This window comes from Antedon mediterranea, chromosome 6 (genome assembly GCF_964355755.1).
Source record: "Antedon mediterranea chromosome 6, ecAntMedi1.1, whole genome shotgun sequence".
Classification (NCBI taxonomy): domain Eukaryota; kingdom Metazoa; phylum Echinodermata; class Crinoidea; order Comatulida; family Antedonidae; genus Antedon; species Antedon mediterranea.
This window is the reverse complement of record NC_092675.1, coordinates 1597475-1624635: the sequence shown is the minus strand read 5'-3', so window position 1 is coordinate 1624635 and position 27161 is coordinate 1597475. Positions and strand designations below refer to the sequence as shown.

The 27161-nt window shown below is 31.9% G+C and overlaps 1 protein-coding gene across 3 annotated transcripts in view; it reads right to left on the bottom strand.

Moving 5' to 3' along the window:
* Positions 1 to 484: 484 nt before the first annotated feature.
* Positions 485 to 27161, bottom strand: part of LOC140051053 (protein bicaudal C homolog 1-like) — a 48666-nt gene continuing 21989 nt past the window's right edge. For 2 of the 3 annotated variants that reach the window (XM_072096129.1, XM_072096130.1), the window contains exons 4-17: positions 18218 to 18297; positions 13503 to 13715; positions 12297 to 12533; positions 10884 to 11090; positions 10380 to 10511; positions 9799 to 9961; positions 9381 to 9515; positions 8729 to 9040; positions 8090 to 8420; positions 7654 to 7826; positions 6105 to 6268; positions 5135 to 5282; positions 4404 to 4673; positions 485 to 4159 (exon numbers count right to left, since the gene is read on the bottom strand). In XM_072096129.1, coding sequence (XP_071952230.1) covers positions 4083 to 4159; positions 4404 to 4673; positions 5135 to 5282; positions 6105 to 6268; positions 7654 to 7826; positions 8090 to 8420; positions 8729 to 9040; positions 9381 to 9515; positions 9799 to 9961; positions 10380 to 10511; positions 10884 to 11090; positions 12297 to 12533; positions 13503 to 13715; positions 18218 to 18297 — 2642 coding nt within the window. In that variant the 3' untranslated portion in view covers positions 485 to 4082. Of the gene's footprint in view, positions 4160 to 4403; positions 4674 to 5134; positions 5283 to 6104; positions 6269 to 7653; positions 7827 to 8089; positions 8421 to 8728; positions 9041 to 9380; positions 9516 to 9798; positions 9962 to 10379; positions 10512 to 10883; positions 11091 to 12296; positions 12534 to 13502; positions 13716 to 18217; positions 18298 to 21332; positions 22433 to 27161 lie in introns of those variants that run through there. The other variant, XM_072096131.1, reaches the window with a different exon arrangement.

Here is a 27161-nt window from a genome sequence, read left to right as displayed (position 1 = left end):
ACATATTTTGTTTCATATTTATAATCCAATTTCTGGGGACCTAGCAACTCTATCAAAATATTCTTAGCTCAATCCCAACCATGTTGGGCCGATTCTGTAGACTTATAATTTCGTTTCATATATCAATGTACAGTATAACTATATGCTATTTCCGAGCAGCTCTATTTTTTGTGTTCCGCATTTACAATTTTCAGGAAAATGGTGACGGTCCAATGTAACGTGCATGTATAATGATGTTTGAAATAATGATGTTTGAAGTAACGTTATATCAGACGAAAGGCTACTATATACTATACTAATAGTAGCCTACTGTTGGCTTTATCAGGCTATTAATGCAGTATACTTGGTTTGGTTTTCAAAATATAATTTTATTTCAAATGATTTAGGACTACACATACTATTCCACTATACCTATCATGGACATTGTGCGATAATGTGTTTTGAAAATACAGTAATTGTTTTCAGTTATGTTTAACCCATATAATAAACCTATGCAATCAACAAGCAAAGGTGGATTTAATTATCCCACCCGACTTTTCGTTCCACGATCTAATCTGAAAGCTGGTGACAATGCTTCTTCTGTCACCGCTCCGCGGATCTGGAAAACGCTTCCTGTCGATTTGAGAGGAGCGAATTCGGCACCTCTATTTAAACCTTTTCTTTTTAATTAATCTGTTCTTTGTAGGGCACCATATAAAAACTTGTATAGAATAGAAAGCAGCAACAAAAATGCATACCTGCTGCAGTACCACAAGCAACAATAGCAGATCAGCACATGCCCGGAAGCCGGCATATTCCCACATAATCTCACTTGTAGCCTTTCAATTGTAATTTCTTTATTTATAAGCACAGTAAATTTATTACAACATAACACTTGATGCAAACATTAAATAAAATCTTATTTTCTTTTGTTTGCAAATTTGCTTTCGATTGTCATAATTGTTTTTATAAGTCAAGATAAACCATCATAACAGAGTAATATAATTTCAATATAAAGGTTAAATCAAAAGATTTTATTCATCAAACCTTAAATTTTCATTTAAAATTAAATACTTCCTATACTGTATTATGTTCCACCTCCTTCCATACAGAATTTACTTGTTATGTCCATTTGTTTGCTTTACTGTACTCATCTCATACTTAATAATTTCAAACAATAATTTCCGGACTTTGGAAACCTAAGTGATAACTGACTGATTGTATAGTACAAACTTATTTTCCTTGTACATCATATACAGCTTATTTACATATACTTTACATATAAACATTTAGAGAAACACTAAATGTTTTTATAAAATAAAATTTACAAATTATACCAACTATTTCCTAGAACACATTTTCGAATAAAAAGTGTTTTTGTAAATAAAAATGAATCGGGCACATTCATGAATAATATTAATAACTTGCTTCATACATTTCATATTTCTTTAATTCTGCAAGCCATGTTACAATTGGATAATTCTTGAATTCACCTCTGAACTTTAAGCAATTACTAAGCATTTGCACACCTACATAATTACTAACTTGATACATTTACAGCCAACTCTAAACAGTTTACAGTTTAAACTAAACATGTAATGTCGAAACTAAACATGTCAGTAAACTCCACAAAATAAGAAAATAAAATAAATGATTTGTACAAATTATCATTTTAGGAGTATTTCACTGTTAGGGAGAGTTGACTGTATTTACAATTCATTTATAGTCTTGCATTGCTTAACTATGGAAAGTTTAAAATAGTTTTCCATACTACCAACACAAATACAAAACCCATGACAAAATATATTGGACGGTATTTGTAGACTTACAATGCATATTCATTATTGAAAATGTTAATTCATAACTAGACAATGCATATTTATAAGTTGAATGCATAATCATGTGCATAAAATTTGTTGATTGGACAGATTTCAAGGCATATAAATATTCATGTATATTTTCAAGGCATTAATAATCAAAATTGCAAATGAGAAATTCTGTTAACAAAATTATCCCTCTTAAAGGATTCTACCAATTAAAATGGAGGGGTGTCAATAAAACTATCGTACTTCTTTTTACTTGGACCACAAAGATCTACCAGCACTAGGCTAATATTGTCTAAACATTTAGATTTAAACATACCAGACATTTTAACGTCAACAGAAATTATCAACTTCTATATGGCACATATCAATAAATATACTAAATTAATTGATAAATGTGTCAATGTAATCATTATTATTTATTAAAATATTACATACTAAATGTGTCATACTTCTTTATTGTACCCATTATAATTATTGAGGTATTTGCTATGTGCCTTAATTGGAACTGCCTTTAGTATACCATAGTTAAAACAAAATTGGCAGTACCGTAATTGTAAATAATTAACTACAAAATTATTATTCAAAAAAGAATTAAGTAGTACAGGTCAATTATTATGATCCTATATCATATTAACAATTGTTACGATAAACATAAACATATTTTTACAAGTTATTAACCATAATTCAAATTTTAAGTAACCATAAATTGTTTATTTGGCACAAGAGCACACACTAAGACTTGTGATAGTGACACTAACTGTGTTTGAAAACCATGCATACAATGATTTGAAATGAAAGGAATTCAACCTGCATTTAACGTGCACAAATAGGCGTATACCTGATCATGGTGTTACTCACAACTTAAGTATAACAAGGGAGAGGTACTATATACATACAAACCTCCCTCCACTTATTTAGTACCTAGTTTACTACCTACTTACTTAACAATTAAAAAAAATAAAAGAAAAAAAAAGCTATTTTCAAGGCACTGTTATTACAAGGTTTTAATCAAATTTAATCACTAAGTTATTTAATTATTTGACACTTCCTTGAGAATTATAGAAAATGCAGCATTATATTATAATTATGCAGCTTTATTCATACAGTTCAGTATCACACTTGTTGAACAATACTTCACTTTGCTGCCGATACACAAATGTCATTAGTACAAGATGTGTACTGTACTATTATATATTTGTATACAGGTTTTAGTAATTCAGTTTATATACTATTATGTACATAATTCAGTTTATATAGTACAGTAGCATCTTCCATTGATTTGATGACATTTCTTCAGAGAAAACCAGAATAAGAACATTTCCAAACGAGCCACCCTATTATATAAATCAACTTTTATCTTAAGCTCTGTCTACACTATCAAATAGCTTGAAAAAAAGTGTGATATGCACAAATATGGTAGTGATACAACATCATCGTGTCCATATATGGGCACATCACATTTTAAGGTTTGATAGTGCAAATAGAGCTTAAGTCATCTGTTTCGAAACTTTAAAATTTAGATCAATAAAATGTACATTAAAAAAGAACTTGTTTTTAGTGTTATTCTTTTTTCATGTTTGACAATCATTGATTCATTTTGTATTATAAATAAAAACAAAAACCATTTTTGTCAAATGGTTATTCACAATATTAATATACTTTCTTTTTTTTTTATATAGATATTCTAAGATAACCAGTAGAAAAATAGTTTGTGTAAAACACAATTTCTGAGAAAATAAATAAATCTTGCAATTAAATTTAACCACAAATTTACCAACCATTTTTAAAAAACGGCTTGTGCATTGTGCGTAGAATACTACTGTCTTTAATGTCTACATAAATGAATTTTGAATCCAGCTACTTTTCATGGATGTGCATGTACTGTACATACACTATTTACCACTCAAAATGCATTCGCAAACAAAACCTTTTCGTTTTAAAATTCATACTCACAAAAACATCCATTTCTTTAAAACTTTGATCGTTCTTTTCCTTCAAATTCAACAACTAATATTAAAGCTTTATTTCATTTATGTGTGATATCTGGCTACCTCCACATACAAACAGTATTCCAAATATTTCACAATATACACACAGTTAAATTGCAGACCCACATGACTCAATTGTTTACCCCAAGATTGAGGCATGGACATTCTAGAATACGCCAAATACAATCTTATGCCTACTACTGTACCATCAATTCAAAATTCTTGCATGCTTGCTAGGACTGTTCATTACTTGAGTTGTCTAAATCGAAAGCCTTTCTTAACTTGTCACTCACCACTTTCCAGTTCTTGTATTTAAAAAAGATGAGTGGTTGTTGCCAGTTACTTTCTCTAAATTATCTTTGATCTCTGAAATGAGAAGAGAAAATGCATGATATATTAAGAAATACTACAGTACATACATAGCTAGAATGGTTTTAATTATACCGTTCAGGACTGAATTCTATCGTATTTCTATAAACTGTACAGTACAGTACAGTTCAGTACAGTACAGTACTTACTATATTAATACAAAAATACTATACTGTACTTTGCCTGGCAATATTCAATCAAAACAGACCATCTCACCAAATAAAATAAAACAAATTTGTACCTGATATGGCAAGTAGCATCTTTCGACGTGCCCCAAATGTGGATATTCCAAGTTCTTTTAGGTCGCCATCGGTTAAGGTCATGAATGTAGCAAGGTCAATTTCTTGTTGATGAAATATGTCGATATATTTTGCTAGGCCCAGTTTACTGAAGAGCTCGGCCATCTCTGGATTTGCCAGCTGCATAGAGCTATTAGCTGAACTAGGCCATAATCCTTTAGTTGGCCTAGGAAGTGATGTTGCATCAAAGTAATTACTTTGACTAAAATTGTCTGAAAACAACAATATTTTGTTTACATTTTTTTTGTATTCATTGTCCTGACACATTGTCCTGACAATTAAATTGTCAGTTTCTTAATAGCTTGATTAAAATTAACAATGAGGGTCTTTTGTGAACGGTAACAAATTCTCAATTACGGTACCTCATACACCACTTGCCATTTCTTAAGCTCTGTCTACACCGTCAAACTTTATGTGAAAAAAAAATGTAATGTGCCCATATATGGACATGATGATGTCATATCACTACCGTACTTAAGCATATCACTATGTTTGATGTGTAGACAAAGCTTAACATACTAAATGTTCTACTTATTATTCAATTACTCGTATCATTGCTCTGCTAACTAAGTACATCTTCTACACATACTCATATCAATGCAATCAAATCAATATTCAAATGACAATAAATAAACAAGACCGTTTGAGAAAACCTGGTTAAAGCACAACTTACGTTTTCTGTAGCTAGGATATCCAGTATCATTCAACCTTGGGCTACATGACCTATCTGGAGGCCACATGCTACTACTGCAGTTACTACCACTACCGCTACTGCTTCCACTATCATTCAGGTGGCATTCTCCATCCTCCTCTCTCCTACTCTAAAAGATTAAATTACAAATAAATAGCATTTCCAGAGGCGTAGGCTGGTTCCTGTCTAGAGGGAAAGGGGGCTGCGAAAATTGTAAATGCGGGACTACTATTGTTGAAGTGGAGCTAAGAAAATGTAGAAAAATGTCAGGCTTAAGGGCCTAAAAAAGTGGACCTTGGTACGCCTCTGATGTCAAATCATGGAAACTACACATGAATGTACAGTGCTACTGCTATGTATATTTTCTATTGGTAGTAACAAAAATAAGTCTATGCACACTCTTGCCAATAACTGCTCTGATTGGAGAAGTCTTGTTAATTATGCTATGTCGCAAGATGTTCAGCGTTTGTGATTTGTGTGATAGCGTGTGAAATAACTTACATAAATTATTCTAAATCTTAATTATAATAATATTGTATACCTGCCAACTTTGTCAGTGGCCAATGTACAAGATATTGAATTAAAATTATATGTAGCACCCTCTATGTTATTTTAACTCAAAACAATCATGAAATATCCCTCTATGTTATTTTAACTCAAAACAATCATGAAATATGCCTTCTATTTTTCGATATATTGAGTTGGCTTTCCTGTACTACTGTACATTAACTGTAAAATACCAATAAACATAGGCTAATTATGTAAACAATGTGCAGTCCTTGGCTATTTTCCTTCAAAAGAGGCAAGTGTCAAAATAATGATTTTATGGATGCATGAGAAATAGCCATGTACGCGCGAGGCATGACAAAATTGACCCGCATGCGCGAGAATCACACATTATGCATGAAAGTTGACTAATGTTGGAAATGGAACTAATGTAGCAGGTACATACTTCATACGTAGTTGGTAGTTTTTTTCCAGACTTAAACAATGCCATGCCATTTGTCTTTTGAAATTCCCTAATGGCTGACTCTGGCATAGACTTTGAAAATCCTAGGCCGCTCCAGGTAGCTGTTGGTGTCCTCACTTCAGATACTACAGGTTTCTTTTTCATAGCTACAATTAAAACAAATGATTTTACTGAAAATAGTGTAACAGTAAATGATAAAGATGTTTTAAATTGTAATTTTGTAATACAGTAATTAAAACAATTTAATTCTAGCCACCAGTGCTACCTCGGTCTAGAGGTTTGAACGCCAGAATAGTGATCTGGAGGTTGCAGGTGTTCCCACCTAAGAATTAATCAAAAATTAATCACAAATTCTTTTTGCAAGTATTTTCAAATGTATTAGTATCAAATACAATTACACCAAAGTAGGGCAAACATCTGACCAATTCAAACAAATTTAAAAGTTTACAATGACCAGCAATTAAAACAGTTTTTTTTATCTGATAGTCTATCTTGTTTCATCTTATTAATTAGAATCAATATTCAAACATATTTTAGTTATGATGTAGTATCGTGGCCTAACTTGTTTGCTTATTGCTTTGGTTCAAATCTTGTGCCCAAATATGATAGTGATATGCTTCAATATGGTAGTGATATGACATCACCATGTCCATATATGGGCACAGCACATTTTGTTTAGTGTAGACAGAGTTTAAGGCTTAGTTTAGAAAGTATAGGTTTATTTCCCAGTGAAAAAATACCAAATAATTGAAACAAAACAAGTCACCAAATGCTGCCAAAAGAACACTTTCTAAAAACCAAAGTTGTTAGTTATTAATATTAATAAAAGGTTTGATTTCAGTAATAATTGCGTGTACTGTTTTATGTCACTTGTTACAGGCGGTGTCAATAAAGTAATATTGGTTCAATAGATGTTGCGCCATTAATGCGTTCAGAAAACTTTCCCACAAAAAACTAGACAAAATCGGAAATTAGTAATCGCATCTGTCAACCACTGTCTAAACAATGTCAATGATTTAGATATCATTTTCCATAAATTGCGATTGGTATTAATTAAATTACAGACAAATTGAATACTGGTTTTTACAGTGAATTCACTACCGATATTCAATGATAAATTCAACTTCATTTAATTCAAGAATGTAATGATTTACATATGCTATGGAAACTGTTTGTAGCCAGCCAATGTTTTAATTATTCTGGTAAATGCTGTCATGACAAGCTTACAATGCAGGTACAAATTAATGTCAGAATTTACCAATATCAACAAAATTTACAATTTAGAAGGCTATGAAATTTAAATTAATTCTCAAATTTAAGATTAAGTCAGATTTTCTTTTTAAACTTTTAAAGGTTTAATACATAATTATCATCATCATAGTATAATCACATGTTAAATATAATCAAACTCCCTAATTTACACCTAATTTCATTAACAGGCCCCTGGGACTATACTCGGTCATACAGTAGACAAACTTTGAATTATGCAGAGTATAGTGCTTCTTTTCATAAAATTCATTAATTTTGTTACCTCTAGTTGCCAGGACTTTCTTCTGTTCATAGTTTAAAAGAAATGGTGAGAGGCATTCCATCTCTCCAGCCTTCTGGATCTGACGCTCTCTTTCCTTGCGTTCACATCCTGGTGCTCGTTTATCGGAGCCATCCGACTCACCACCAGACTCAGAAGAGTATTTTTCAGTACGCCTAGTTATAAACAAATATACATTCAAGAACATTGAATAACAAATTTGAGTTTTATTTCTATTTTTGTAAAGTTTTATCAATGGAGCTGTGAACACTTAAACAATAAAATGATGCTCTGTCTATTAAACTAGTTTTGTTAAAAAAAGTTTTATGCGCCCAAATATAGTAGTGATATGACATCATCATGTCCATATATGGGCACATTTTGTTGTCAGATAAAGTTTGATAGTGTAGACAAGGCTTTAAAAATAGATTATACTTACATTGAGCCATTATTCATGCTACCAGATAACGACTGTTGTGTCTGACTTGATGATAAAGCATTTTCACCTCCCAACATTGAGAAGTTTCCACTATTGCTCGGCGATATACTGTTTTGCATGAGCAGGTCAACGAGAGAATGACTGTTTCGTCTTGCGTGGGTATTCCCGTTCATGCTAAGCTCTATGTTGTTGTTATTGTTGTGCATCGAGTTACCATGGTGATGAAGGCTATTTAATGTGTTAGATGAAGACAGTGCTGGAATATGTACTGTGGGACTAGAACGCGGACTCTGTGTCGGACTTGCACTTTGACTGGTGTTACTATGACAACCTGCATACAAATAATTATACATTAAACATTTTGAAAATGGCATTATGAATACTATAAAATCAAACTCGGCAATTACAGGATGGATAAACAATTTTATTATCATGCTTATAAAATACGCCTTATTTGAGGCTTAGGGAGTGGAGTTGAAAGATTAGTGAGTTACAACCCTGGTACTAGGTCAGGATTGAACCCTGGACTTTAGGATTGAAAGGCAAGCACCACCAAGCTAAAGCAAATTTATGTACAAATATTTGGAAAATAACTGAAAACATTTGTTTTACTAAAGATTAATTAACGATTCAACATACCACCAATATCATTAGATGTTGGTACACGAATATATGCATTATTTTGCGGATGGTTCTTCATCATCATCATATTGTTAGCCTGTTGTTTAATATCAAGTTCATCCAGCCGCAGACCTTCTCTCATTTCTAACTGTGCCAGCTGATTTGACACCATGACAGGGTCTGGCTTAGTCAGTCCTGGAGGTGGGGATGGTGTGTGATGTGATGCTGTTGTGGTTGATGTCATGCCTAATGACACTGGGTTTATTAGGACTGTATTGATTTGATGCGGAACGATAACGGGTGTGACCGGTGTGACTGATCTTCGAACACCTAAAAAGATAAAACAAAATGATAAAATGTTTTACTTAACCAAAAAAGCAACTGAATTATTTAAAAAAAAATAATAAATATAAAATCCAGGAATTTTCACTTTAACACCAATATTCCCTCATTTCTTGTTTGGGTAGCAAATGACAAAGTTTTTCCGAACTAAACATTGCAATATTTGCAGCTGTACAAAATGTCTGGTTCGCTATTAAACATATCACAGCCATGTCGACAAAAAATGTAAATATTATTTAATTAACTTTCATATGGAGCATTTAAGGAACACACATTGTACCAAACATTGTTTTAGATGAAAATACTGTATTAAATTGAATACACATACCAGATGTGTTGATGGTTGTTGGTTGTACTATGCCAATTTGTCCAGAGCTGGTTGGTAGCTGTGCTGATGAGCCACTCATTCCATTGACGGACATAAAGTTACTATTTACACTCAACATATTCTGGCTCAAAATACCTGAAAAAAGACAGTACAAATAGTCAACCCTAGTACATATATATTTATCATCATCATCATTGGTTTTCTGCTGCCTCCTGGTACGTAATTGCACTGGATACCTCCACTTATTTCATCACAGCATAAAGCTCTTTCTTTAAATTGTTTACTGTCATCCTTCCCATATATTATATAATTCAAAAGATATGTTCCTTTTTCACATTAAAAACAACTTAAAGCGTTTGATATTATCTGATCAGTGTTATTAAACTGTTTATTATAGTTGATAGTTAATGTTACTTACTAAGGTTATTGAGACCAATGGAAGGTGCCGAGATTGATCCATTTGCATTGAGGGGTGGTGCATGTACCGTTGATGAGCACTGCTCGCACTGTTGGCCTAATAGAATCATTCTTGTCTTGTACATGTTACCAGCATTCCTTTCTATACTTTTAACAATTACAGACTACAAACAAAATGGAGAGGTTATAAATCAGAAAAAAAAACTTTAAAAAGTAAAAGCTTGCCTTTTCTTAACACATATGCTTTCTTCTTTAAAATTAATGAGCAGACCTATCAAATTATCTATGATAAATATGATATAAAACGCTGTGACTGGATCTTAATGGAGATACAAAATAAAATAAGCAAAATGCTTATAAAAATGGTGAGTAAAACAGCCAGAAATCAGAGCTTTCGGCCACACTAGCCCTTCATCAGTGCAAGTGAGAGTATAGAATTTATGTTCTGCAGGTTTAAAACAAGTTATGGATTTAAAGAAATCTTACGAAACTACAAAACTTGAAATAGATGGCATAGTCAAAATAATTAGCTCCAATCAGAGATAGTCACGTGAATGGTAAGATACGCTTATTATTATTTACCTTGCTTGGTTGTTTTGGTTTAGGCTTAATACTAATGAACACATCTAATGTTTCCATCAACTGTGACAATTTGGCTGAATCCACCTCTATGTCTTCTTTCATGTCAAACATTAAGACCAAGGGTAGACAACCCTACAATATAAAGATAAATACATTCATCTGTGCAAAACATTATATTCAAATATACATAGCAAATTACTGAAAAATGACACTGCTGTGGGTATCAGTGGCTAGATCTCAATGGAGAAAATAAGCAAAAAGCAAAATCAAAATGATAAAAGTAAAACAGCCAGAAAAATTGGCAGAGCTTTTGGGCAACACTAGCCCATTTCATTTTCAAATATACATAGGAAAAAATGAAACTGAGACATGTGGGTGTATACATACCAGAGGGAAAATATTTATCAATTCCAACAGAAATCAATTCTCACTCATATCTTTGCGAGTAATAGCAAATATAGTCTATTTCAATTAAGTTGTGAGCACTTGAAGTAAACAACTTACCATTAACAAGTGTCTTGCAATGATGACTGAATCAATAGGACCAGATACAAAGACCGTACTCTTTCTTTGAGAAGAGCTTGGATCAGGAAAGTGTATCGTGGCCCCTGTACCCTGCATAATCTGCTTAATGTTTACACCACCTCGACCAATCATAAACAAATGATGTTGGGGTGCTATTTCTATTTGTGTACTGACAGGCAGAACGACCTAACGGAGACAAAAAGTGTTATTAACAAAATTTGTATTATAGTAGATTACAGATACATGTGCACAATGAATTGACTTGTTCCTCATTCGTCGATAATCACAAACCAAAAGCCTCCTTATGTCTGTCTTGAGACCAACTACTATAATAATAAAGACAAAAGGTGGCTTTCGATTTGTGATGAACGACGATCGAGGAACAAGTTAGTTTATGTGCGCATGGTGGTAAGTAATTAAGTAATTCTGTGTCTAATACTAGACACAATTTTGGTGGTTTCTAGGCCTAGATGATGACCACGAAATCAACATGTCAGTCAGCACAAATCGAGAGCTCTACACTTGCTGCAGTGGCAGTCAACAGTTTTCCATCCAACCATGATAAAGGTCTTCTCTCCATTTAAAACATTAACTTCCAAACTATTGCTATTATATACACACTGTGAATACATCATGGGACTATGGTCATTATTTATTTTTCTCATGACAATGTTTAATTAGTTTTTATTTCAACATCCTAATAGATTATTTTCCCACACAACATTCAAAGGATGTAATACATCGTATATAATAATCATTAATAAAAGGCTAACATTTCAATAAATATACAAGCATATTGGACATTTCAAGGGTACTTTAATATTAGTGAGTTTCCAAAACACTCTGCTTTACATGTCACTATTTATACTATCGCCAAGTTGTTTTTCTTGTCTTGTTAAGTACTGTAGCTGGTCGTTATTTATTTTTTATTTTATGTATTTAGTTATTTATGACCAAGAATTACCTAATTAAGAAATTAATCAACCTCCTAAACAGGGCTATTTGTGAACCAGTTTACCAGAGTAACCCTTAATCTTCTCCTACGAATAATGAACTGGATTTGTTAAAGTGCACATGGACAAACTGTGTACGCTGGACCTACTGTTTATAGTTCTTATCTGAGAAGACTTGTTCCACCACCAGTACTAGGAGCGAGTCGGCCTCGAACCCTTGCCGATATTGTCGGCTCTTTAGGTACAGTAAACGGTGCACCTACCTTAACCGCTCACCATTTAAACCTCTGCTCAGCACAATTACATCCATGAAATCTACATACACTATGTTGGCTATATTACTTTTTCAGCTATTTTTGGCTTAATCTGATTGGCTAGAATCTGTCTAAACCATTTTTATTCAATTGTGCATTTGTCTGGTGATTACGGAAAAACTTACCCCGGAATTGCCAGTAAGATGTTCCATGAATCTAACTGTCGCTTCTTTGATGCCGATGATATTGTCAATAGCGCCACGTACTGTGATTGTCGTCGTATAACCACGTACACGTTTGAAATTGACTGCTATGTTATGTCTCTGAACTATATGCTGGATAGTTGGTGAATTAATATCTGGTATGGGATGCAGTGAATTTGTGACTGGTACTTCAAAAGATAAAACTAATGGTAATAATTCCTGAAAGATAAATACAGAAATTGTCATACTGTACTACTTTTGGTTTATAAAAGAAAACTCACATTCAAATTTAGTAGAAGAAGTGAACTTAAAAATAATTTTTTCCATTTGGTTGTCAATGTAATCTATAGAGGAAAACAGTTATCTGAATTACAAGTACTGTATCTGAATTACAAGTACTGTATCTGAATTACAAGTACTGTATCTAAATTACAAGTACTGTATCTGAATTACAATTACTGTATCTGAATTACTAGTACTGTATCTGAATTACAAGTACTGTATCTGAAGTACAAGTACTGTATCTGAATTACAAGTACTGTAGTATCTTAATTATATCTAAAATCTTTTTTGTCCTATGTGTAAATAAGTAAATCTATATTTTAGCTCATACAAAATGGACTAAGTACAATTCATTGTTTGGTTCCTCTCTTGTGCACACTTAAACTTGAATAATGTTGTGTTAAAAGAGTCCAACACAGATATATTTATCAAGTGTTCATTTTATCATTGTCACATATTTTACACTCCCTTCCCATTACAATTCATAACACCTGTCATAAAAACACCAGTCTTATACAAAACTACAAATATTTCAAATTTGTATATTTATTTTTGTTGGTTTTTATCTGTTAAAATTGTCATAACCTACAGAAATAAATCAACGTCAATGGAGATGTTTCGAATGACATTCATAAGAAACTATAAATCTAGAAAGTACCAGGTAGGTATAAAACACAGTGGAAGATCTAGGATGTTGAAATGTGAGGGCCCAAGGCCTAAAAAATGGTGAAATGAAAGGTTAAGCTTAATTTGATGTCCTATCTTTTGCATTGCAACTTGCGAAATTTATGGCCCCCCAGGCCGGCTGCACCCCATTGGACCTGAACCTCATACAACCCCTTTCTGTTTACAAATATATTGTATGTACTGTACCACTAAACGTATACAGTAGTTATTATCCCTTACCCTAATTTTTGCTCGAGCCATCTCCACACCTGTGGGTTGGCCTGCAATCGACACTTGATTACTTTTTTCAGCTTGGCTGCCACGATTTGAATCGGGAAAGTGGATATGACAGCCAGTGTTCCTCATCACCGACTTGATGTTATTGCCACCCTTCCCGATCACATGCGAATGTTCCATATAAGATACATCCATCTTTAATGTTACCCTATTACTCTAGAAAAAAAGGAAAATAAATAATTAAGTTATTATACAGAGGTTTTTTAAGCTCTGTCTAAATCAAACTTGATGTGATAAAAAAATGTGATGTGCCTATATGGACATGATGATGTCCACTACCATATTTGGGACAATCACAAACTAGTTTGATAGTGTAAACAGAACTTTAGGATGGGTGGTAGCAAACTTTTATGTATCAAGTAATTTTAAAATATTTATTGCAATTTCTATAGATTCATTTTGATTTAGCTTTTTGCTTATTTTATTTTGTATCATTGAGATCCAGCCACTGAATTGTCATTTTTTCAGTAATTTATATAGATATATATTGTAATTTTATAGATATTTTATTGTTATTATAATATTGAGCAGTGTTTTCTACATTTGAATTTTTTTTACCATAAACCATTGTCTATTGTTTAATACGTACTGTATATAATAATATTATGAATATTAATTGCACCAGTTTTCTGCAAAATTTCTTCTGTTTATATTGCAATATAAATAAGAAAAAGGTTATTGATTCTTACTATGGTTAAAACCAGCAGGTGACAGAGCATTTTGACAACACAACCAAATTTCCTTTTGGTATTTGATACTAAAGAAATTTTTTTTTATGTTTATATTATTGCCCGCATTTCTCAATACAATCATTGAAAGGTTAAAATATGTTTATAGAACTAACAAGATGACTGATAAATGATAACATTTATTTTATTTTTATTTATTTACTTTACTATTTTTTTATAAACTGAATTAAAGAATAATCATAAATTTTTTCCATATTCAAACTAACAATATTAATAATTAAATGTTTAATAAGTATGATGTGTGGTCATCATCATTAGCCATTTATTTTATTTATTTATTATTTATTTTATTTTATGTATTTATGGTGTGGCCAAGGTTTACCAATAGTAAATGAATCACTGTCCTATCAGATAGGTGGTAATCCCCCTGATACAGGGGCTATTTTGTGAATCAGTTTACAGGGTAACCCCCTACTTATCTCGAATAATAAACTGGGTTCTTTAACGTGCACACAAGTCAATACAAATTGCATCATTCAATTTTAATTCCAATTACTAATGTTTATTTTTAACTAGTTTTTTAAACCTTGGCCTGTTTTAACTATATGAAACAACAAATTACATTAATAATAAGTTATTCTAGGCCAGCACAAACAGTGCCTGTTGTACATCCTACCACAGTCCTTAGGGACCATTTAATACTCTGTAATTCCCACTCCTACCCACCCAACTGTAAATTGACAAACCGAAATATTCCCACGTACTTGAACGTATCTATCAACCAATGCATGAACCAACCACCTTTTTATAACCATAATATTACGATATCGGACGGTCACATATGGAAGAGATCTTTTTCTGTAAGTTATTGCTTCCTCTGTGCGAAAATGTTAAGTCTTTCCATAAATTAATTTTGAGATGTATTGCTTCCATATCTTTACTTGCTGTCACTTTTCATCAGGATAGAATTAGGTTTAAGAAACATTATATAATTATTATATATTTATTATTGACCCTGGGATTTACATCTATTTTTACAATTAAGAATATTAAATGCCTTATTTAGACTAAAACTTTGTTGTTTTATCATAATATTTTTGCCAATAAACTGTCCTTGTAATGTTAAGTTATGTTGGCAGGGGCGGATCCAGCGTTATAGATTAGGGGGAGCTAAAGATAAAAGCGATCTGTCGGGTTGCATAAAAATAAAAATAGTCATTATTTGGCTGTTAAATTTTAGGTGGGGTGGCGGGTGCTAAATCCTGTCTAGTTATTAAGGTTAGATACAGCCTAGATGTTTTGAAAAAGGTTAAATTATTGAATTTAAATAAACCTCAAAATATTTATCCAATTATTCTAGAATGAAATGCTTATTTTTGCATACTGTAAATATTAATCTGGACGTGTACATTTCTGAATTGATAACATGAATATTATACAAATTTAAAGGTATTGAACTTTCTAAATTTCATTTTCCCAGCTAATTTTCTTAGTTTCTAAGAGTATAATGTCATATAATATTGTTGGATATCTTGTTATCAACACTAGGCTAAACAGTTTTACAGATAAACACGCTCATTGAAAAGGCAATACATCAACACAGTTGGGCCACGGTTAGTGCAAACTGTGCCAAGAAATTGCAATTTTTTCAGTGCAAAAATTTAGTTGTTAAATAATTTATTCTGTGGCCTTATTTTTGTGACATTGGTGCAAAAGAAGTGTAGTAATTCTACTTAATTTTGAACACAATTTTGGCAGAAAAAAATATGTTTTAAATACTGGAAAACACAAGTGTTAAATAATTTTGAAATACATTACAAAACGAAATCCTTTATTTGATGTAAAAACTGTACAGTAATATGTAATGTAATACTGTTAGAGCCATCTATTGTACAACATAGAAATGTATGTTGTAATTTACAACATAGAAATGTATGTTGTAATGTACAACATAGAAATGTATGTTGTAATGTACAACATAGAAATGTATATTGTAAATAGTGTAACATAGAAATGTATGTTGTAATGTACAACATAGAAATGTATGTTGTAATGTACAACATAGAAATGTATGTTGTAATGTACAACATAGAAATGTATGTTGTAATGTACAACATAGAAATGTATGTTGTAATGTACAACATAGAAATGTATGTTGTAATGTACAACATAGAAATGTATGTTGTAATGTACAACATAGAAATGTATGTTGTAATGTACAACATAAAATGTATATTGTAATGTACAACATAGAAATGTATATTGTAAATAGTGTAACATACAGTACGCATTCTTTTCTAAACATGAATACATTTCTAGTACAAAAAAAAAACACCAATAAGTGTGATGAACCAGGGAAATTTCCTCTCACTTTATGTAACATTCCACTTCAATTTAAGCAGTCCTTTTTATAAATTGTAATTGGAACAGAAACATGTACAACAAACACCCTAACTAATTATAATCATTCGAACAATTTAATATTAATTTTAATACTCCATTAACTGAAGTTGTCATATTCAATCTAATCTATAAATATTTTTTTTACCAAATATTGGAGTGAGCTTGGAAATTATGGTAATAATTATTGACAGTAGCGTAAATTTGAACCTCCGCCCCAGAGGCCGTGAGCGGGTAACCGCAACCACCAACCTACAACATAGAAATAGTTATTTTTACCATATATCTCAATCATAACAAATCTAATCAACCACTATAAACATAAGAGTTCATATCCTGTTGTTGTATGCATGTGGACGTTTGGTACAAAACAACTCCTCGTTTTATGTTAAAAGGATAATTCAAATCAACGCCAAGCATCATCCAAAAGTTACAATATGAAATTGTATTTATCACCAAGTTGTATTTATAACTATTCCATAAATATGAATATAATTAGCCAAACCAGGACAAGCTGGGAATCAAATATTACAACAATATTGTTTTAGATATATACCAATATATAATTGTAAACACATTATGCACAGATGTATTATAGAATTGTTATATAGAATCAGAGAAATATGTGGAACAACATTTATATACAGTAGCTACTTTGTTTTTTTTTTTCAAATACCGATGCGTTGAAAAATCAATTGTTACCAAATGATAGATTGTAATAAATATTAGTGATGTAGACATATTTTAAATATGTACATCTCTCTTATTATAATGTGTATAAATAGAATCTAGTGCAAATGCCATTTGTAATTTGAGCCCAAACATAATAGATCCAAAATGCAGACTAGCTCAAATAATTACTTTAACGATCGCACAATAATATTATCTAAAGTAAACTGGAATCATGGTAGTATTAAATAATATGTATGCAGCGTAGTTCTGTTTGCTTTGGGCTATTTAAGAAGGTGTTTTGGTCGTTTGTATTTCTATGTGGAGATTATAGGCTCTGTATAACAATCTATTCTAGAGTAAAAATTGTATTTGTTGTGTGTTTTTTAATACAAGAATACTGAATTCAGTTGATGGATGTCAATGGAAATATCTATAGCATATTATGGTAGCTTTTTTAACTGAATGCATTTTCACCTTCTATTGGCAATATTATACTCTGCTACTCAAAAGTAGTTAATTCCAATCATTTATGTGTAAAATCATAGGAAATAAGGACTATTAAGTAATTAACAGATAGCTTGAGGACACGGTCCAGTGTTGGTGACACGGCCGGTCGAGTGTGAGACACGGTCCAGCATTGGAGACATGCCTACCAAGCGTTGGAGACACTACCTACTCAGTGTTGGAGAAACTGCCAACAAAGCGTTGGAGACATGGCCCAGCGTTGGTGACATGGCCCAGCGTTGGTGACATGGCCCAGCGTTGGTGACATGGCCCAGCATTGGTGACATGGCCCAGCGTTGGAGACATGGCTCAATTGAAAACATGGTCCTTTTTTATATAGGTTTTTACTTGTTAATCTTTAAATAATATGTATTTTAATTAAATCATCTTTACCTTGGTATCTAATATTGACATTATTCTATCTTTGGCAATTGCTACGTCCTCAGGTTTTCCACTAACTTTGATATGAGGATCTGAAAAATACAAAATAAATAGTATACAAAGTTTTATACATCAAGACATTATCCAACCTATATATATTTAAGTATTGAAAAGATACAAAATTGGTTATTAATCATGATAAACTGGCTACTAAAATGTTATTCATATACTAAAAATGTAATGCTGTCTATTAATGAATATATGAAGCAGTATTATAGGTCTTCTAGCAAAGTTGGGCTTTAAGTTGTACAAAACACTTATTTAATATTATATTTTAAGAAAATACTAGACAACAATTAATTTATAACTTACCAAACAGTATGGATTGCAAGTTATAAATATATCCTTTTCACAAGGTAAATAAGTAAAGTCAAAGACTATAGGTATAAAGTTACTGTAAAATATATACTGTACTACAGTATTAACAGCTACAGTACTGTACTATGAAAGTCTTGTGTCACACCCCTGAAAGCTCAAGTTAAACTGAATGAAACTCATGCTAGTAGCCAGACACAATTTACATAAATGACCACATGGTACACTTGCTTGTTTTGACAAACAACCTGTAGTACACACATGAATCAAGCAATATGCTAATCCATGCCTATTGTATATACTTTGTTTTTTCTAGTTTTTACTTCTATTCTAAGTCTGGAAGCAAGTAAACAACTTTCCATTGAATGCATGAGAAGATATTGTATTGTTTCTACTAATGTTTGTCTTTTTTCTTCAATTGTTTATATTTTAAATAACATGTCTTAACTGATAAATGATATCCTAATTTTATTGAATTGTTTGTATGTTAGATGTTTTTTTTTGGCAATTGTTAAATTTTACAATGAAGTTTATAATATTGTATTTTGTGTTTTATAATATTTAGTTATTTTTCTATACTGTTTATAATTGTGTCTCTTTTACTTTAAATTATATATGTATATTGATTGTAAACAAACGTTATCGGCCAATGGCTGCTGTTTTGTATGTTATACCTGAATAAATAAATAAATAAAAAAATATATTTGATGATTCTAAACTGAAACTTAATATGGCTTATTATGACCAACTTTAATATATTCATTCTATAATAATTTGAACTTTTTATAAAATTAATATACTGTTTTATAATTTTATAATCAATAATTGTAAAATAATACTTGTTTTTCTAAACCACTATAGAACTACTGTGTAACAATATTAATACCTGTAATATAAGTCATGTTCCTATATTACCCTTCCAAAATAACACCCATCTTGTAATGATTGTAATACCTTTTATATGTTAAAATAAGATTATTTACAAACCACAGAACAGAACAAGTATATGTTCTGCCAAGGCTGAGTGGTGTCAACTGATAATTTAACAATACAGAACAAACTTCAATTCATAACCCTTTTGAAAATTTTATCTGTAGATAATTTTTTCTGAACAATCAAGCCTTTTAAATCAGTAAGCCCTTTTTCAGGGACTGTAAAACCTACCACATTTTACTTTGTGAGAATATTCAGATAAAATTGTTAAAAGCTAAACCTATGAAATCTTTCAACATAAACATCGAATATAATGAATTACTGTTAAGAATTGATTTATAATATTGTATAACCCCTTATTTTGGACACCCCGATTAAGGGAGAACTTTCCCATGAAGGGAACACTTTCCCATGAAAGGAACACTACGACCAATCCCTATTAAGAAAGCTCCTGTTAAGCTCTGTCTAAACTATCAAACTTTATGTAACAACAAAATGTGATGTGCAAATAAATGGACACGATGATGTCATATCACTACCATGTTTTGACATATTACTACCATATTTGGGCACATGACATTTTTGTCACAAAGTTTGAAAGTGTAGACAGAATGTGCCCATATATGGACATGATGATGTCATATCATATTTGGGCATATTACTACTATATTTGGGCGCATGACATTTTTTTGTCAAATAAAGTTTGAAAGTGTAGACAGAGCTTTAAGGGCACACTTTGTTGAGCACTAAGTTGTGCCCTTATATTTTAATAATGAATTATATGTTTAAACCTGGTTTCCATAAAAACATATAATAATATAATATATATAAATCCAAAGGCAAATTACTGAAAAAATGAGAATGCTGTGGGTTATCAGTGACTGGATCTCAATGGAGATACAAAAAAAAGCGAAAAGCTAAATCAAAACGATAAAGTAAAACAGCCAGAAAAGTTAGCAGAGCTTTCGGGCAACACTAACCCTTCATCAGTAATATATAATATATATATATATATATATATAATAAAGACACTAATTACAGTAACTCTGAGGGACTGACGAGGTAAATCAAAATAAGAGAAATGCGTTCCATTCCATGAAAGGTCTTTTACACAGTAGTTAATAGAAACGTATCAAAACATCTTACAGATAATAACACATTATTACTTGTAAATGTTGGCAAAATAGCATTAAAAGGGAAACTTGTATTCATACAGTATATTAATGTATTGTATCAGGATATTGTATTATATATAGGTTAAGTAGTTGTAACAATGTCCTAATATTTTAATACTGACTCATATTCTGTTTAGTTTCAATCACAAGTTTAAGGAAGTTAAGCGAAAGTTCGTCTTCATTCAAACTTGAGTTATTTTCTATATATCTGAATACATTCTGCAGTTTTCTTAAATTGATAAACTTCAAGCTCAAAATTGTGAAATTAAGTGCTGATCTTAATATAATGTCCTATCTTTTGCATTGTATTTCTAACATTTAGAAGCAACCACATTAACAATGACCCTCCTCCTCAAACCCTTAGATCCACCGGTGAAGGGGGTTCTTCTTTCCACAAAAGGGGGAAAGTAAGAGCTTAAGAAAGCAATGAACGCAAGTGTGAGGGGTGCTACTGAAGATTGCTTTAGGCGTAGCCTAATATTTTCATGCTGGCTATGTAGGATTGGCAGAATTTTTTTTTTTTAAGATTTTTGTTTGAAAAGTCTACTTCACTTCATCAGGAAAAAAACTACAACCATACCACAACCCCCACCTTTTGACACTTTTGGGTGATAATAATAGTTTAAATTAATATCAACACAAACCTTGTGGAATTTCTAGCTCATCAACAGCATCACCCGCCGCAGATTGTAATTGGAAAATGGCAGCCTCTTGATCGGCTTTAAACGATTCATCAACTTGTTTTTCACATGTCCTACATGTGTACATAGCTTCCCAAGGAATATAGTTATAGTACCAGTATGAATGGTCTAGCGATGCCATATTGGAAGAACTGAGAGGCATCATCTATCGGTACACGATGATGGCGTAAGAAATCGCAAGAATAATTTCAACCCATGAACAACAGGTATTTAATGTTCCTTCTGTACAATATCTCAAATTACAAGATTAAAGTTGCATTACAAAGGTATAACTTTTAACTAGTCGTCAAGTTGATAAAGAAATAAAATGTCGGTTGAGATGGACTCATCTGTATGGAATTAGAATTCAACAAAAGTAAAATGAATCTTGGACTCAAAATTAATAACGATCCTCAATAAAAGCAATCAGTCACTGAAGTGTCAAAACTTCCTAATAGTTGATGATGTATGGTATACAAAATTCTGATAAACCATTTGATAAATCCAAATTTAGCATAGTCTGATCTCGTTCAGTCACATAGCAGAAACAAAATAAACAACACACATAAAACAAAATCATAAAATCAAAGACAAATATTTAGTGTCACAGATAAATCGTTCACGTTCACTTGCTTTAGTAGTTCAATTGCCAAGTATCACATATAGAATGATACTTCATTCTACCGTACCTACTATAGTACTGCATCAATCACAGCACAACAGCACCCTAAACTTGCCATAATAGTGGTAGATTCCAAACAAGTAGGTCCAACCGTACTTGACAAATGGCTGGATTTGCATAAACACAGAGAGTTCATTGTTGAAAGAGGGAAGGACCTATGACAACATGCTCAAACTAATAGGCACTCTTATGTTTACAACAAGTAAAGAATCTTGATTTCCATTGTATTCAGTGGCCGCAACAATAGATAGGAAATAGTTATCAATGCCTCAGGACATGCCTCACAGCCTAGACCATTATTTATACGGGGTAAACACAACAGGGTTGTCATAGAAATGGGAAATTTAATCAGTCATGGTTGGCTGATTTTTGTTGTATAGTACTGCACCATATGTATGTATAATTCTAATGACAAGACTATTTATAATTATTATCTTATTTGATCACTTGCAATATTAATATGACAAATTTATTATGTAAAATCAACAATTTTGTTTCAAATAAGAATAAATTTCACCATTTTGAAGTAACACATTGTAGATTCAGAGTTCTCAAACTTGCAACAATTAATTTTAGTATTCTTGATACAAAATTTCCAAAGTGTGACAAAAAGTTTGGTAGTTTTTTACGTGCTGTATTTTTATTTATTTTATTTATGACAATTTGGAGACACGATAGTCACATAGCCGTTAAGGCTAGTGGCTAATTAAGCGGCCTCCCCCTTAAACTACAGTATCTTAAATTAATACAGAAAAACAGTAAAAGACATTCTGATATGTGCATATATTTCTGAGTGCGCATCATGATTTTCAAACTTGAGAGTTGTCTAGTCAGGTGGTACATCATGAAAACAAAAGGCTGCTACAACTATGTGTTTTGACACATGAAAAACTGGGAAAGGAGGACATTACATGTTGTTGTAGTAATTCTACCAGGGATTTCCCATAATTTTAGGCCCAATCATAACTTTGCATAGCCTGTATGAATTTCCGTAGTATTCATACATCCTTAATCAAACCAAAATGGACGTTCTGTATAACACTGGATTAATGATACTGTACAAAAAGCTTATTTATATAGCAAATATTTTTTTTTTTTAATGACTTGCATGGCACATTAAGAAAATTAAATTCTTAATTGTTAAATTCCTACTATAAATTACAAATTATTATTATTTTTTTCAGTGTTTTCTGAGAATTCAAGTAGATGTTGAAGTATTGGCCAAGTGACAGATTATAGCAAGTGGTTTGTGGCTTCACACAAATAGTAATAAGATTTCATACAAGGGTCTGTTTCTGGTTGGAGGAAATAGCTGCTTTAACCGTATATGAATACATTACCTATATTTTCAACAACAAAAAATTGGGAAAATTACCAGTTTAATGTCATTCTAAACATAATGGCAAACATACCCAATCATATGTGTGAAGTTTTCTCCAAGGGAAAAACATTGGTTTATCCAGGTAAGCTTGGCTATGCAATCAACATTTAGCTGCAATAACAGTTATTTTTTTTAAATAATTGGGATTTTGTTTACACCCTGCTACTTTTGATCAAAATACAGCTAATAAACAAAAATATAAACTTGCTAAATAAGGATAATTTTTGTCACACATGTGTATGTCAATGTAAACAAACAGATGTCAACTTTGTCTGTGAATACTCTTTGTTGGGTATGGTAGTCATTCATCACCCACTGATTTAAACATGTTTTTTGGAAGCACACATTCATGAGAAATGCCATTTTCAACGTTATTTGCAGCAGAAACACGTTTAAATTAAACTTTTAAAGTGTTTATGATCGATGGATAAAGTACGGGGCAGAATATCAAGATTCATTATTTTTTAAGTTGAAAACATTTTCTAAGAATTCAGAAATTTCTTGGCATTAGTAAAAAATAATAATTTCATCTGTCAACACTATCTTGTCATTAAGAGATAACAAAAAATGTGATAGTTTACAGAACAACAGTCCAACGTTCTCAAAGTATGACGAAATTCCCCAGTTTCTACCCACACCCACCCCAGGGGCGGGTTTAGGTGGGGGCTCAACACGCTTAAGTCTCCCCTAAACTTTGTAAAATAAAATAATGACTTTTTTTTTTCCTGCAACCTGAAGGATCGTTTTTATCTTTTGTGAGATATTTAGCTCTCCTAATCTATAATGCTGGATCCGCCCCTGCATGCCAACTCCCTTTCCCTTCTCTAATTAACAGGTTGTGAATACAGTATGTACTCAAATCTTAATTTTGATCATGAACTACTACACTGCTTTTGTCACTTGCCAATCTAGCACATTGGCATTTCTGGGAATCAGCTATCAACAACGTATTGTTTCAGTTTTGTTTGTTTGCATAAGAAATGTTTGTATATCTCTTCTCCACACTACAACTATAAACTAAGATCGATCAAAATTGATAAATCAGAGTTGAATGACCTATTCGTCGGGAGCAATATAAACTACTAATTATGAACACTTAAAACTAACCTATTTATATAATATGAGTCAGATATGATGATACCATTCATATATTGTACAATAGCTATTCTCGATTCTTTAGACATTGTTCTTTTCTAAGTTTTAACAACAAACTATAACAATGTGAGTTCAATACAAGTAATTGTGAATGGTAAGATTATATCAATAAGGTTGCCTTTCCCCGGGAAATAAAAGATTAGGGAAACAAACAGAAGTTGGTAACATAAAATTTCTGTTGACTGGGGTCTTGGAAGTTGGTAACATAACATTTCTGTTGACTGGGGTCTTGGATTTTGGTAACATAACATTTCTGTTGACTGGGGTCTTGGATTTTGGTAACATAACATTTCTGTTGACTGGGGTCTTGGATTTTGGTAACATAACATTTCTGTTGACTGGGGTCTTGGAAGTTGGTAACATAACATTTCTGTTGACTGGGGTCTTGGAAGTTGGTAACATAACATTTCTGTTGACTGGGGTCTTGGATTTTGGTAACATAACATTTCTGTTGACTGGGGTCTTGGAAGTTGGTAACATAACATTTCTGTTGACTGGGGTCTTGGATTTTGGCTCCTAGTCTACAAAAGGCAAAGGGTCAGATCTGTAAAGTTAATACAGGTCATAGGGTAGGTTTATAAAGCTATAGGAACTACTGTGCAGAAGATGCCAACTAATGTCTGTTCAACAAACATACAAAAGAACCGTACATTTTGCAGATAAAACGTTTTCTCATTTGGTGGTCATTAATGGCTGGATGTGTAATAATGATACTTATCCACAGAAAGTAGTCAAATGTTTCTGCTGTTCAGTGGCCTTCTATGTGAAGTCAGATTAAGACCACAATATTGCATTCAAATAGCATTTTATAAAACCTTGGTATTAATCCATACTTAAATTTTATTATAAAAAGTAGGCCCAAATACGTCATATTATTTTTACATTTTTCAAGACATACAATTTACAATACAATTGGTTTTAACATAAAAGTTCATCCTGTATCATTAGATACAGTAACACATGAGAATACAAAGTGTTTAAAGATGTTTGTTTGTTTAATGTACAGGTATTGCTAAACATAATCTTAGTTACAGTTCAAAATACATTACATAGTGGCAAACATGTAAGTAAGTAAGTAAGTAATATTTATTGCTTTCCAAATACAGTACAAATAAATAAAACAGTTTAATGTAAATGAAATAAAAAGAGAAACATAAAATATAAAAATACAAGACTAGACAAGAAAATAAGCATGGAAAGCAGGGGATGGCCCTTTAAGCCCAGAGGCTTGTTTCCAAAGGGGTCCCCAACATAATAAAATAATATGATGATACAGTTGAATATAACTAGGAACTGAGAGTCTACTGTAAACGCAAAACAATCTTAACCAATTAAAAGGCATAGTTTTAATCATTTAAAAAATTAATTCCTGGTTGTTTTTTTCTTAAATTGCATAAAAATGAGCAAAAGTGAGTCATCCCAACCCGAGGGTTTATGAGTGCTTTAAACAAACATTCGGCATTGAACTTTGCGTAAGTCTTATCAACGTTCACACAGAGCAGACAACCATTGTCATGGCTCAACCACAACAAAGCGTGCACCAGTTTTGGTTGTGAATGGAAAAGCTTTAAAATAAGAGAATATAATTAGCTACTTTATATTTATTCTATAGCAGATTATATTCTCAACAAACACAATACAATAGACAGGGCTGGTGAACTGGTACCAAAGGTACGAGGAATAAAAGGAGAGAATATTAAGCCTAAACCCGTCAATTACTAATACAAAGGTGGAATTCTAGGGCAACCACGTAATGATGTCTATGCTTGTCTCGGTGCATGCTGGGAAAAGTTGCCATCCCTGGATTACTACCCTTCCATTAGCTATAATAGTGGTACTGTATATTTCAAATCAATACCACTTATTTGGATGTGATCACACAGAAATTTTATATTTCACAAACATAATTTTCCTCTAAAATCAATCAACAAATAAATTAAATAAAAATCCTTTATTGAAAATGCAGTAGCCTAAACAGTAGTGCAAGTATGAATTTCATCACGAACCAATATATTGACCAACCATATTTAAGTGAGATATTTCCCTTAACAAATATGATTTCACTTTAAAAATATTTAAAGATTTCCCTTAAATTGTATTCACAACAAACAAAAATTAGATTTTAACAATGTTGTCCAAGTGCCTAAGTGTGAATGGTGAATACGGCCACAGGAGCTCATATAATAAACCTTTTTCTGGTCTATTGCATAGCACATGGTGCCTCTTATTAAATTTTGTGGTTTATAAGTGAATGTACAAGTGTAAGTTACAAATACTTTGATTAAATTTCTAATTAACATTGACCTTAGAGACACAACGTACAACTGTTCAAATAAGAAGCATAATAAAACATGCATAATAAAAATGCCTGAAAAGTAAGTTTACAAGAAACCGAATATATATTCAATAGATATGTAATGACAGTTGACCATGAAAAGTAAGATAAATTTCACCTTTAACAAAACCCATTGAAGTGAAATGAATTCTTTTGATGAATTACTGATAAATATCAATATATTGGGAATAACAAATAGGATAACAAAGTCTAACATTGTTGTGATAGTGATAACAATTT